Source organism: Lipophrys pholis (genome assembly GCF_963383615.2).
Source record: "Lipophrys pholis genome assembly, chromosome: 21".
NCBI classification, from domain to species: Eukaryota; Metazoa; Chordata; class Actinopteri; order Blenniiformes; family Blenniidae; genus Lipophrys; species Lipophrys pholis.
Window position 1 is genome coordinate 14726814 of NC_137649.1, and position 14896 is coordinate 14741709.

Sequence of the window (14896 nt, forward strand, 5' to 3'; positions counted from 1 at the left end):
GTTTAAGTACATTTGTCTGCCATCATTGATCACGGTCACTATACCGCTGCTTATTGAAAAGGAAATATGAAAAAACAAAGATAAGCCGCTATGTTGACACCATGCAAAGATCAGATGAGGACGCAAAAATAAACTGCTTGGGAAGTTTGTTGAACCCAGTAGTGTTGTTTTGGTGGTGGGAATGTCTGTTTTAAGTGCACTATACGGGCATGGTGGAGCATAAACAGTGTCCAAATATGCAACCACGTTTTTACAGATGGGGGATAATAGCTGTGCCTCATCAAGAAAAACTGGACTCAGCAGCTTGGTTTAAAGCATCAGTGCTCATCAGTGTGTGTGGTTTAACTCCTGCTCATCGCCCATCTATGCCTCTCAAACATGAATGCGTGATTATGCCCTGTGATAACGGGCTTGCATTCCAGCACTTCCTTTAAAACACTTTACAGTCCCTCCCTACCCAGATGTAATTACACACACTACCACAGAACAACTGTCTGACCATGTATATATATATAAAAAAAACGGTTTCAGTCAGCGTCACAAGCTGCCTAAATACAGCAGCTGTTGTCGAGGCAAGCTGGATTTATTGCATCCCACAGCGTCGCTCCGCTTAATTAAGTGAGATCTATAAACGAACCAGCAAGGTAGCGTCTTGTAACAGGCTGATGGATGCTGTGGAAAATATCCGTCACATGAAAATGAGGCTTGGTGGTGATATTTTGGTCTCGTGGACAGAGTACAATGTGGTAGTGCCATGTTTTCTGCAGTGTGATATTGATCACAAAAACAGCGAAGAATCCTTTTGGTATTAACTGTGTGGTTTGGCTCCGGGTGAAACTGGGACGGAGCCAACAGAATGTAAAGCGTCCGCCCTCTCAGATCACATCCTGTCTGGAGATTCCTTCCTCTGATAACTTCCCTCTGATGAGGCCTGTACTGCACACTACACATGTAGATTAAAACAAATAAAGTGTGATGCTGTTGAGACGTGGGGTTAGTGTGTTTTCTCAAATCTCTTTCTTGGCAGTCAGTTGTTTGTAAGTTGTGTGGTTACAGAGCGTGTGTGTGTGTGTGTGTGTGTGTGCGTGTAGTTTTGTGATTTCACAGGCTGACACCTGGTAAAAGGGAAATATCTAGAGTTCCTTTGTGCTGAAGAGGGTTTAGTCATGGTTGCTAAGAAGTGAAATACCACAAAACATCTCTTTCACTATCTGCTGTGAAATGCAAACACACACACACACACACACACACACACAGACCCATTACCAATGGTCATCTAGTCTGGTCAGCCAAGAATCGCAGCCCGGCGCAGAGTTTGGAGAGAGGAGGTCGATGTCACGGTAAATCTCTGTTCCTCCTTGAGATGATTGGCCATCTTTCCTCTGTTATAAATCACTGATTCTTGTTGAGTAAGCCCAGAAAACATTTTATGAGTCGCTCCTTGCTGACTTCAGCACAAAAATCATTATTACACCAGAGCTTAAGCTATTTTTTTGTTTTTTACACTCTGCCACCTTATGATCTTCTACAACCATCAGCTAAAACATTATGATCATTTGACTAATAACCTCTTGTTTTCAGACCCTGGCCCATTGGAGAATGGACTCTCCTCGCCTTCTATTAGAACCAACATTCATTTATCAACCATTTGAATCTGTCTATTGTCCATTTGCCAGCTACTTCGATCTGTGACTCATGAGCCTGTTGCTGGTTCATCCCTTCATGAGATTTCAGTTTTGATGGGCTTTGAACAGTGCAGACACAAGACATCCAACAGGAGCTGCAATTTTGGAGATCGTTGTCTCGACATCACAATCCGGTCCCCGTCAAACGAGCTTCAATACCAACGTTTATTCACTTGCTGTGTCAAATATGACACCTGCCAACAGGCGTAATGATGGTTAACCCGAGTTACTCACTTCACCCGTCACTGGTTACAATGTTATGGCTGATTGATGTTTGTTCACTGCTCACTCACTGTGACCAGTCCCATGTCGATGGGTCATGTAACAACAAAACTGGTTGATTACTTTGTCATTAAAGTGATGACAGGCTGCAGATTCAACTTGAATCTGTTTTTTGTTTTTCTGGGGGGGGTGTCTGTCTGTCATGCTTAGTGGCCAGCGCTCCAATCTTTCCATATAATTTGTATCTTGATACGACAGAGTTGGCCATTTGAAATCACGTATAGCGTACGCTCAAAGTTCAAAACTCTCATGAGCAGAATGGGGATATGATGATTATATGATCTAATGTGGCTTGTATATGTTTCCAAAAGGGAAGTATATTATAGATGTGAGTTGTGTCAGGGTTTGCTGGTTTCCTGGGGAGGTTCAAAGAGTGTGTGTGTGTGTGTGTGTGTGTGTGTGTGTGTGTGTGTGTGTGTGTGTGTGTGTGTGTGTGTGTGTGTGTGTGTGTGTGTGTGTGTGTGTGTGTGTGTGTGTGTGTGTGTGTGTGTGTGTGTGTGTGTGTGTGTGTGTGTGTGTGTGTGTGTGTGTGTGTGTGTGTGTGTGTGTGTGTGTGTCTTCATGCACACAATCATGCTCTGCAAAAATGTCTATTCCATACAAGTATTTATATACTTTGTGGTCTTGTGCTCATGGAGGGGTATTAAGAGTGTGTATTAGGACTGCCTGCGCGGGTGTGTGTCATCAGAAATCGATGGTGGCACATCTGGTAGTGTTTAGGCCTGGTCTGTGGCGGCAGACTGCTGGAGACGAGGAGGAGAGCTCTGCTCTTCAATTTAGGAAGGTTCCCACGGAGCACCTCAGGCTAACAAATCATCCCAGTCTGTCTGTGTCTGCCTTTGTGTGTGTTCTAGTTCTCAGTATATTTTGCTGGGACACGTTGTTTGTAGGATGCTGGTGGAACTGTTTGCTTTGGGCTGTATTTGAAGTCATATTGACATGCAGGAAAACTCACAAATTGTAGACACTGGGAGTTTAATGTGAGTGGTACGTGATGACCCAGGACAAACGTCTGTCCTCATTTGTTTCCTGAAGCCTGAATGCATCCTGTAACCCCCGCAGTGTTTATGGACACAAATCCAGTTCAGCCAAGCTCCTATTATGCAACAGCAAAGGGGTTCATAAAGGGGTCTTGAAGAGAGCGTGACACTGGGAGTGATGCAGAGAAAAGCTTGCAGGAAGGAGATCATTTCTTGGGAAAAACAAATTACAGTAGTAGAAATCAGGCAAAGCTCATCTCTGTTGACATTATTTTGTCTTTCAAGCTTTTAAGCTGACTCCTGTACTGTCAAATCGATTGTAGAGACACAATAGCTTCTCATTTTGTTTTAATCCAAAAATCTTCTGTATCTCTCCTTTCTTCTCATCCTGAAATAACAGGACATCTCCAAACTATATGGAAACTATTATATTTTTTACTCCAATGTGTATCGTACATTCATCAAGTCCTTTAACTTAATATGTCCAGATTGTCAGAGCTTTTATTTGAGCTTTGATGACTCCTGCTGTCTCTGCTGGCCTTGATGTTCTGAGAGGTATGCAAGGTGGGAAAAGTCTTAGTTAAAGGGGCGGCGAAGGAGTATGAGGGGATATTTTATCTGAGTGCTCAGATGTTTGGGATAAACAGAGAATTAGAGGCCTGGGCTCAGGCTAATCACAAGCTACGGGGATGAGGTTCAGTTAGGATCAGTGAGCGAAGGAGAGTGGATGCTTTGTATGTCTGCGTAGAGCTCGTACATCCATCAAGGTGAAAATACCAGTCGGCCATGAAAGCAGGCAAATTATGATGTGGACAAATCTTGACCTTTTGAGGGCTGTAAAATATCTGTTTTGCAAGATATGAGTACTTCTCATTATAATTGATCTAATAGGCAAGCAACAACACATTTTTCTCTTCCACGCAATCATATTTCCAAATGCAGCAAAGATTGCATCACTCCGTCTCATACTTTCTTCTCTCGCGCGCTCATCTGTTAGCCCAATCCTCAGCTTAATAAATGCATTAACGGATTTCTACTTGTGTTTGTTTACAGAGCGAAGACTTCCACATCTACACACAGTACTGCACTAACTACCCACGGTAAGGAAGCTGCTTTTGTGTGTGACCGTGCTGTTCAGCCGTCTACTGTACACGTGTTATCCCATCCTGATCTCACCGCCACATGCCATCTTCCCAGCGTCTCACATAGCTCCATTGTGTGTGTCGCTCAATGCTTTACCTTTTCTCCCCGTCTGATGAACTGACACACTCTATAGAGGTTTTCCTCCGCAGGAGTCAAAGTGTCTACAGTCGGTTGCGCCTCAGGCTTTTTTTTTTTTCCCCTTTCAGTCTTTTAGTTGTGACCTAATGACAGAGCTCCAGCTTACACATTGATGGACAGGGTATTAAGGTCGTCGCTTTATCATGCCGAACGGTGATAATGTTTTTATTCTGCTTTGTGTGTGTCCTGTGCCGTCACGGGACACCTGTGTGGACGAATGTGCAGTATTTGTCAGTGTGCATGATGTGTTTGAGTTTAACCGCTGAAACGTGAGGTTGTTCTTCATGCTGTGACACTCTGCACCGTGCAAACACACAAACACACCTCCTCCGGCTATCACTTCTCTTCCCGTGTCTGGTGAGAAATGCACGTGAGGAAGAAAGTAGTTCCAAGCTAATGACGACTAATTGAAGGCTTATTAGGTGTATGTATTTGTATAAGACGAGGTTTGTGTGTGTGTGTGTGTGTGTGTGTGTGTGTGTGTGTGTGTGTGTGTGTGTGTGTGTGTGTGTGTGTGTGTGTGTGTGTGTGTGTGTGTGTGTGTGTGTGTGTGTGTGTGTGTGTGTGTGTGTGTGTGTGTGTGTGTGTGTGTGTGTGTGTGTGTGTGTGTGTGTGTGTGTGTGTGTGTGTGTGTGTGTGTGTGTGTGTGTGTGTGTGTGCCACACTGCTGGTCAGCTGTTTGAAATAGTTCTTCTCCCACATCCGCATCACAGCTGGTGACCCAAACCAAGGTCACACACGACACACACAGGGAGACACTTCCACACAGACGCAAGCAGGCGCACACACACACACACACACAGAGGCTGGAGATATATCATGGTTATACTGAGCGCTAAGGTCGGGTTTCCTCCAGAACAATGTGAGGCCTGTGTCGAGCCGCGCTGGAATTTAGATATGCAGACATCCACATGCGAACACACACACACACACACACACACACACACACACACACACACACACGACTCAGAAGAAAGAGACAAGTTCACAACTGTCTCCTTTTTTTCGCTTTTTCCACTGTGCACGTAGACGCGCACACAGACATACTGCCTCTGTTTGTCAGTGAAAAGCATTCCTCGCTAAGTCACACAGCAAGTAAACATTTGTCATTTTACTTCTTACAAACTGGTGAAGAACTGCATTTTGAGTTTTTCGTCATCATATATTGTACTCACATCTGACTCTGAAATAGTCAAATTGATTTGCTTTTTCTGCAAGGTTTTGGTCCTATAAATATGATTTAACAATGGGATGGGTTGTTTGCTGGTGAATTACATTTACATAGATGAAAGGTACTAAGAAGTGTGACGCCATGCACAACAATGACAAAACAGATGGTTTAGAATGTAATTGGAAACGTGCGTGTGCACAGTTCATAGGACCTGAAAGCCTTTGCATACGGCTGAGTATAAAGCGTGCTCATTATACAGGAACTAGTATTTTATATTACCATTTGTAATTTATAAGTATCATTACCTTTTTTTTATTTTCTAGTGATTTATATTCAATCTCCTGTTTCTTTTTAGGGGAGGGATCATATTGCAGCTTTCACTTGTCATGGCTGTCAGATTCTGGTTTACTGCGCATCCCTGACATGCCGTTTGCTGTGTTTTGTCTCCACAGGTCGGTGGCTGTGCTCACCGAATGCATGAGGAACAAAGTGTTGGCAAAGTTTTTCCGCGAGCGCCAGGAATCTCTGAGGCACTCCTTGCCTCTGGGCTCCTACCTGCTCAAGCCGGTGCAGAGGATCCTCAAGTACCACTTACTGTTGCACGTATGTCTGCCATCTATCTTCAAATATATTCAAACCATGAGAGTTCACCCACAAAATTGTGAGGGTGCAGTTTATAACTGTGCTCTGTTTTCATTTATACAAATACAAATGTGTTTGGTGAAGCATTAGTTTGACTCTGCATCCAGCAGAGATCTGCTAGAGACGCCAAATGTTTGAACATATGGTGCTCACTGTGTATATTTATGTGCCAGCATTAGAATGCATATTGGTTTTTTTTTTTTTATAGGTATGCACACTGGTGAGTGGGTCATGCAGACGCGGTGTGCAAATGCTTACTCGTGATGGGTTTTATATGTGTGCAGGAGATAGCCAATCACATGGAGAAAGACACAGAAACGTATGAGGTTGTGCAGGAGGCCATTGATACCATGCAGAGAGTGGCCTGGCACATCAATGACATGAAGAGGAGGCATGAGCATGCTGTGAGATTGCAGGTATGAGAAACACAAAGACACACTCGTAAAAAATGCTGGAAGAGTCAGTCAGTGGCACGAGACTTCCACTATTGAATTCATTACATGTTGACTGTGTAAATATGCCCTCCAAGCATATTTGCGTCTGAGACGGACAGTTGTTTCAAGTCTTTCTCGGTGCTCATTCTTTTATTGTTGCTGCAGCACAGTTGCGTGAACTCGAGGTTTAAAGCAGCCCAAGGCCCCGATCCTTCCCACATCTTACACAAATCACTGCATTTTCCACTGGGCTAATGATGGCCTTGCATAAGGAGGACACATAAAAGAGGAGCTTTTTTCTTTTATCTGCTGGGAGACGGAGTGGTCAGATGAATGCAGGAATGTGTGGAAACATTCGCTCACAGACTCTGGAGAACACGTTGGCTCAATTTAACAGTTGTTTTTCTTCATTTGATCCTGTATTGACCATCATGCCTTTCAATTTTTGTTTACGTTTTTCTGCACATTTCCAATCTGAAATTTACCTTTTTAAGTGAATACATTTTCAATCGGATGTGTTCTCTGGTGTATTTAAATTGAATGTACCTAACTTGATATCTCCTGCTTTCAAATCAAAATGATTTGTGATTTTATCTTTTGTTTATTTAAACCTTCCCTTTCTCCCTGCGGTTTTATAACCGTGGTTGCTGTTGAGTTGTTCTGCTCCCCTCACGCAGTAATTCTGTTTGCTTCAGGAAATCCAGAGTCTTCTGACCAACTGGAAAGGCCCTGATCTGATCGGTTATGGCGAGTTGGTCCTCGAAGGAACGTTTCGTCTTCAGCGTGCCAAAAATGAGAGAACACTCTTTCTGTTTGACAAGCTGCTGCTGATTTCCAAGAAACGAGAAGAGTCGTACACATACAAGGCTCACATCCTGGTTAGTCATACAAGTTGATTACGTGTCCTCAAGAAATACACTTAACATGCAAGTGTTTCTGCTCACGGCGGGTATTTCTTTGTACTTTTGTACTCCTGCAGTGCTGTAACCTGATGCTGGTGGAAGTGATTCCCAAAGAACCACTGAGTTTCAGTGTGTTTCACTACAAGAATCCCAAACTGCAGCACACAGTCCAGGTATAGCCTCTCGTGGCGTAAGAACAACCCTATTACAACCGTCGAGCACTTTTTTTTTAACATAATTGCATGTTTGAAAAATTGAGATAACTGACAGAAATTGTGCAAGATGACATGCAGAAAGTGTGGCAATTATCTGCAGGTGCCTGACTCTTTTGTAGCGCATCCAGGCTCAGCTCGCTGAGCTGCTCAGACATGTTGAGAGTTTAACGGCTCACGCCGCTCATTGTCGTTACCTAACAACTGCAAACTCTGGAAAAAGAGAAGCCATCATGCATGATGCAAGAAAGGATTTGCCTCAACCTCTCTGTCAGCTGCCCTGAAGGTATACGTGACATTATGTCCCCTCTGATGTTTTGTGCTCCGTCTTCAGGCCAAGTCACAGCAAGACAAGCGCATGTGGATCTTACACCTCAAGAGACTTATACTGGAAAATCATCCTGCCAAAATCCCTGCGAAGGTGAGAGCAGCTCCTCTCTGACAGCTCGCTCTCGGATCACAGCAAGTGCAAACAGACTTTGTGTGGGAAATCTTTAAAAATCTCATCCCACTAGTCTACTTTTCTCTTCATCTCCTCTGTCATTGTTTTCCTCTGCCCTTTTTCATTGCACCTTTGCTTTCATGTGCTGGTTTCTCGCAAGCAATCCTTTCTCGTTGCCTCATCTTTTAAAGAGGACTGTAGTGTGGCGCCACCTAGTGGAAAACCATTCATCCCCTTGAACTCAGAACTATTTTTGTAAAACATGCATGCAATACAACTTTGTTTTAATTTGAGTGCAGCAAATTTCTATTTGTAGTGTATGTGGGTCATCACCAGACAAACTATGTAAATAAATTTGAAAAAGTGAATAAACACTTATCTTATCTGAACTATGTAAGATAGGGGTTTTATAATAAATGATACAGTCCTATTGAGTAGATTTAAGTACTTCTGGCTTAACCCTCGTGAGTAGTCCTCATTTTTTATTGCTCACCCTTGAACTAATCTCCTGAACTCACCTTCTTTTTATCCATTCGATTCTAGGCCAAACAAGCTATTTTGGAGATGGATGCCATGCGTAAGTGCCAATTAATTTGTTACTGCTGTTATGCCTGTATAACAAATCGGATGAATTCTAGTCATATTAATGTTATGGGATATGTTTTTTTGTTTTTTTTTTATATCTCCAGATCATCCTGGGTTTCATTACAGCCCCGACGGTGAAAAGAAGGATTCCCCTCAAACCAAGGAAGGCCCCACCCCTCGTAGGGGACGCAGAAAAGGTGTGAAAACCTTGGCTCATATTGCCAGACATTGAACTATAGTTGCTATGTACCTTACTCAGATTGCAAACAACCCTCAAATAAATCGAGTTTTAAGGAAAACTGCTGATTTGTTTGACTCCCCAGAACCTCTATCCAAATTACTGAAGAATGCAAAGCAAAATGCTGGCCACACTGATGGTGAAAAGGTGAGCATTAATGTTTATATGTTCCGCACAAGAACAGAGAAATTTGTTGTGTGATGGGTAAAAAATTCTGCTCTTGAGTTTCTATGGCGTTTTAGACAGCTTGAACAGAAATAGGTCAGACACGTACCCAGTCATAAATACAGATCTTGTTGCATTTAACCTACAACTTGCTCCTTCTCCTCCTTTTAGAGAACAAGTCTAGGTGCCACATTGCTTTCTCCAGTGTCCCAGCTGGCTCTGGGCACTATAGGCCGCAGTCGGAGTCTCATCAACCAGTCACAAGAGTCCCTGGATCCTGGCGATCACTATGACCACAGTGACAGAGAGGAAGGCGAAGAGTCTCATCAACAAGATGCTGATGATGAGGACGATAGTGGTCTGGTGAGTTCCTCCAGGAAATAAACTTGTGTGATCATCTAATTCTGCGTTGGCCGGTAGTTCTTCCAACATACTGTTAATGCTGAAATCTCTGGATACAGGGAGGTGGAAAGAGACTGCGAGTTCCTGGCAAGAGCAGTAGGAAGAGGCTGAACCCTCAAGCATCTGTTGATAGCATAGAACAGTGGAAAACCTTTAACATGAGCTCCTCGGACCTGCAGGTATGAATTTGTCGCTGCATTGAATTCACAGAGGGTGGAAATCAAGTGGTGTAGCATGCTAATAATTTGGACCATCTTCGCCACATGTGAAACCATTTTTTTTCTGCTTTTTTTCAAACCAGAGAGCCAGAGAATCCTTAGTAAGAGAAGGGAGTCACCACCCGCCTCTGCTCAGGACACCACGTGTGACAGAGGAACCTCCAGACTCGCCAGTTCCCTCTGTAATCGTCACAGATAGCGAACCCTCCGTCAGAAACATCTGGGCAGACCATCGGGCCCGCCGGGCCATGTTCCCCACCCGACAGAGAACCATGCAGCCTGATGATGAGGACGAGGACATCTATCAGATGTTCGTTCCCACAGAACCGAGCGGACCAGAGCCAGAGGTGCCCACGGAACGGCCTGAGGTCCACTCCTCTCCCAGAGCAGCTCGGCCCTGCAGCTGGCACGTTGAAAAGGTGCCAACAGTGCAGATCGATCCTCCACCTGATGGCAGCAGGGTTCTGCGGAGGGCAAGCAGTGTAGGAGAAAAAGCTACAGAGACCCGGGAGAGTCCTGAAGATGAGCAAGGAGGTCTGGAAGTGATCCACACTGAATCCTCCAGCAATGATTTGTCTGGATCGTCCTCGGCTGAGCAGCTGACGATAGACGATATTGAAAATGTGTATGACAACATCAGCTACGAGGATCTGAAGAGTATGGGCCTCATCAGAAGAGACCCGGAAGAAAGCCAATCAGGGAAAGCCCCTCCCACAGACGTGCCGGGTTCCCAGGGTCAGTCAGCAAATGCCTCAAGTGCGCCCGGGGTCACGGCGACTATAATTGAACCAGGCGATTCGGAGAGCAACCGCTCCTCCACGCAGGAGGGGAAGTCGTTTGGGACCTGTGAGCTCAAGATAGTGGAGGAGAATATCTATGACACCATCTGCTTTCAAGAGCCACCATCCACTGAGCAGAAAGGAACAAGTGAGGACGGTAAACTGAAACAAGAGAGGGACAGTCTGCTGGCTTCAGAGCAAGACCTGATCGACAGTCTGGGAGGGTTTGTTTCTGAAGAGAGCCTCCACTTTGGAGATGAAGGTCCAGAGGCCTCCTCTCTTGTCCGGTGTTCATCTGAGCCAGATTATTCATCCTCTTCTGCCTCCGAGACATTTCCTCAGCGCTCCCAGAAGGGAGATAAGATGTCGGAGCATGTCGATGAGATCTGGAATGACTTGGAAAACTACATCAAAAACAATGAGAAGAAAGCCGACAGACTTCCCGCTGCGTTCCCAGTGAGTGCCAACGAGTCGCCAAAGAAAGCATCATCTGTCAAAAACAGTCCCACAAAGAGTTGTCCTGTAATTAGCTCCCAACCTGCCGGCAGTCCGACCAAGACTCCTCCAACGCATCAGTCTAAGACCCCGCCTATTACCTCCACACCATCATTTACCATCCCAGTTATCAACCTCCCTGATCTTCAAAGTGAAGGCACCACTGAAGAAGAAAACCACAGCCCTGGTCCCACATCTCGCCCCCTACCCGTCACCCGAGAGCCCTCCCCTGGCACAGTGAAGAGCATCCGCAGCAGACTGGCTCGTCTCAGCAGCGGCAGCTTCCGCTTGGAGGACGATGATTTGATTGAGCTTCCTCAGCGAAATGTCCCTCAGAAGGACAACGCCCTCAAAGACTTGCATAGTTTGTTCCCAGGGGAGCTGGCAGGTCTGGACTCACCCCTGGCTTCCTCCTCTCTCCTCCTGGGCGAGTCTGTGGACTTTCCTCTGGAGCTGATGGACAAGACAAAGAGCCGCGTTTTCCTAATGGCACGGCAGTACAGCCAGAAGATTAAAAAAGCCAACCAGCTGCTGCGCATGAGGAGCATGGACCCCGGGGATTCTAGTACTCGGGCCAGAGCAGAGAGGAAACAAAAGGACCTCGCCGCCATTTTAGAAGAGAAGAAACAAGGTGGAGCCGCCATAGGTAAAAGATTTGCCTTTGATGTTTGTGTTTCATGTGGGCCAGACCCTGTTTTTCTATTTAAATGAACAATTCATGTTATGAAACTCTTCGTTTATATTTTTTCTGTGTTCCCCTTCCAGGTGCACGGATAGCAGAGTACTCCCAGCTCTATGACCAGGTAATGTTCAGGGATCCTCCCGGTCAGACGTCTGCTGCTCCACATCACAGCCATCCAGGGCTGTCGTCCTCTCCGTCCATGCCCGAGACCTCTCTGGAAGAAGACTGGCTCCACTCCACTTACAGTAACGGAGAGCTGGCCAGCTTTGTGTCTTCATCCAAGGAGATTGGGGGTGCCCGGGCATGTTCTACGCCTCAGCACAGGCTTACCTCCGCGTGCTCCATCCCGTCTCTCAAAACTTCCCCGTCCTCTCCAACCACTCCACCGACACAGAGATGGAGCTCGTGCATATCGGCGCCAAGCGAGAAGGAGGAGCATGTGTACAGTTCTATCAAGAGACATCCGTCCTTCAACTCCTCGACGCCTGCCCACTCTGGTCACTGCCAGTCAGCTGGCTCTCTGGGCAGTCAGCCGCAGGACAACGCTCACCAGTCTGGTCTCAGATGTAACGGACCAGCGGTGGATCGATCCACTGACAGACTTCGCAGCTCCGGTCTGGGCCGGGTCGGTCGGCAGAGCAGTCTTCCTGAGCGGTCCACGCAGACGCAGTCGGACCTCACTCTGCACGACGGCCAGCAGGTGGTGGTGCTGAATCGGGCTTCTGCACTGAGCATTCTCGCTGCCACCCAGAACTACCTGGTGAACTTCAAGGACAATGAGGATGATGACGATGACTATGTAGAGATCCGCTCAGAGGATGAGAGTGAGCAGGAGCGGGACAGGTTAACGCAGAGGAATGGCAGCTCGGCAGTCCTTTCCGGTCAGAGCCGGGTTCTGGTCCATTCCCAGAGTCTGCCCTCCACTCCAGTTCACTCCTGTGACCCCCTGAGGTCTCTAGACCAAGAGCATCTGGAAAAGTACCTGTGGAACGAGCCGCAGCAGAACCAACCCAACATCGTCCAGTCCTTGAGGGAGAAGTTTCAGTGCCTGAGCTCCAGCAGCTTTGCCTGATTCTGGCTGACTGACGACAAAAAGCCAAATATACACCTAATTACAGCATTTAGCAACAAAAGGGACACTGCTGCTTTGCCTTGAATGCCCGACATCTACACAATGAGCCACAACCAAAAGCAAAATATTACAGACGTATTGCATCAGAAGCCGTTTATTTGCAATGACATGAGAATGCCTCTACTTTCTGTTACAGTGCTTCAAAGGAAACACGATTGGTTAGTGTTCATGGATAACGTGTCGCATCAACGCCTGTATGTGAGCTGCCTCAGCACTTCCAGCGATGTTGTCAAATTAAACTTTTCAGTTGTTTCTAAAAGGGATTCAGGGTGACTGAATGGATTTCAATATCAACCGAAATTCTCGATTGCTTTGAGTGGAGGTCATTTGACTGAATTGTTTCTGCAGGACTGGTGCCAGTAAACTGTTGTACAGATATGGTAGTTTGGGAAAACCGTTACTAATAAAGAAACCGTCTTTTTCTGTGCTCAGTGTGTCACAAGCAAGTGTCAAACATCTGATGATCTTTAGCAGAACAGGCCTCCACATTAAGTCAACAAACTCCGCCTGTTGTTTTTGTCCTTAAGGTTATTTTACCTGCACTTTCAGCTCGAGTTAATCTTAACCTGGTGAGAGGAAGAAGACTCACCGCTAGTGTTTTTAATTGTGCTTACACTATCAAATCCTTGTGAACAAAGCTTTACAACGTCGAACTTACTATCTTTGGATCTGCTTCTCAGGCTAGTCTGTCACTTATTAATTGATTATAACAAACTGTTGGCTTGTACACGATCTAATAGATAAGGCATAATCACACTTGTAAAGTGCTGAAGTTGTTGTATGTGATGCTACCTGCCACACGGGGCACCTTCAGGGGTGCCGTGCTTTAAAAACCAAGGAATTACTGATATTTTAGATTATAAGAAATCATAGGATGTGGTATTTATTTTGATTCTGTGAGCAAATCTAAAATGTTTTTATGAGTAATAGTATGGGGGCATCGATCTCGTACAGGAAAATGTTCATCTTAAATAGATGGTTTTCTCATTTTCTTTCTTTTTTTTTAAAGTCAGGCTCATCTTAACCTTTGTTTATAAGAGGGACCACAAAGGAGAGCATTAAGGAGAGTTAGGTAAAGGACTCAAGTACTGTATTTGGTGTACATTTGTGTTTGTTTTTTTACTCAAATGGATAGTCGGCTGTTTGTTTACCTTGTTTACGTTATGGGACACTCCCCAATGTCACACTACTGATGTTACACCATTACACACGTGAAGAAAGCCACTTCATAAAGGTTAAAACAACACATTTTTTTTTATTTTATTATTTGTTTTAATCCCTTAAACCAAACCCACCTACTTCCCTCACGCTTGTTGAATTTTGTTTAAAATCTTCAAAAAATAAAGTCACGAAATATGTCCTATTTATTTTAGAGCGTCCCTTCTGTGTCACTGCCCCTCGTCCCTGTTCTTGCGAGCTGCAGGCTGGTTGTACATGAAAGTAAAATATATTTATTTAAAGCTGATTTTATTACAGTTTTAGGGACACACAAAATTTTAATAAAATACTGTGAATATTATCATATAATGGTAGTTGTTTTTTTTTCTTTCTATCACGCACTGCTTAATACTTAATGAATCACAAAACCACACTATCAGTTGAAAAAGCACATCATGGTTCATATCAAAACATTTGCATCAAACACAATTAGAAATATGTTGTTTTTTTTGTTTTTTTTTAATTTCTCTTCTCATTGTATATGTTGGCCCTCTATTTCACTGGTGGGGATTGTTGGTCTTTACATTTTTTGTTGCACTTTTCAGTTTTTTTTTTTTTTTTTTACATTTTATTTGTAAACACTTTGTAAAGATGTACATTTTAGGAAAGTTATTCTTGTATGCCATAGGTATGCTTTATGCTTTTCATGTTTAAGTTAAGTGTATTTTTTTTTTAACTGCCTAGTTGTTATCGCTCAGCCGAACAGTGTACTGGAGGTAATAAATACTATTAAAATTCATTCCTGTGTTTTTGTTGATAAGATATAAGATATCCCTTTATTTATCTCGCATGTGGAGAAATTTGCAGTGGTACAGTGGGATAGTACAGAGAAAGAAGCACACATAGCAGGAACTAAAAAAAAGCAGATAAAAATACAATATAATAGAAACAATATGCACACGGTGCCTATAAGTGTGGACATGTACAGAATATGGGGGTGGATGTATTGCA

General features: G+C 44.4%; 1 protein-coding gene across 1 annotated transcript in view; it reads left to right on the top strand.

Moving 5' to 3' along the window:
* Nucleotides 1–14678, top strand: part of LOC308126524 (pleckstrin homology domain-containing family G member 1) — a 32379-nt gene extending 17701 nt beyond the window's left edge. Inside the window, exons 5-17 of the mRNA XM_080491013.1 lie at nucleotides 4001–4047; nucleotides 5852–6002; nucleotides 6326–6457; nucleotides 7171–7353; nucleotides 7455–7550; nucleotides 7924–8010; nucleotides 8575–8608; nucleotides 8721–8813; nucleotides 8940–9001; nucleotides 9191–9382; nucleotides 9481–9600; nucleotides 9723–11559; nucleotides 11679–14678. Coding sequence (XP_080347139.1) covers nucleotides 4001–4047; nucleotides 5852–6002; nucleotides 6326–6457; nucleotides 7171–7353; nucleotides 7455–7550; nucleotides 7924–8010; nucleotides 8575–8608; nucleotides 8721–8813; nucleotides 8940–9001; nucleotides 9191–9382; nucleotides 9481–9600; nucleotides 9723–11559; nucleotides 11679–12667 — 4023 coding nt within the window. The 3' untranslated portion in view covers nucleotides 12668–14678. The remainder of the gene's footprint in view (nucleotides 1–4000; nucleotides 4048–5851; nucleotides 6003–6325; nucleotides 6458–7170; nucleotides 7354–7454; nucleotides 7551–7923; nucleotides 8011–8574; nucleotides 8609–8720; nucleotides 8814–8939; nucleotides 9002–9190; nucleotides 9383–9480; nucleotides 9601–9722; nucleotides 11560–11678) is intronic.
* Nucleotides 14679–14896: the final 218 nt, after the last annotated feature.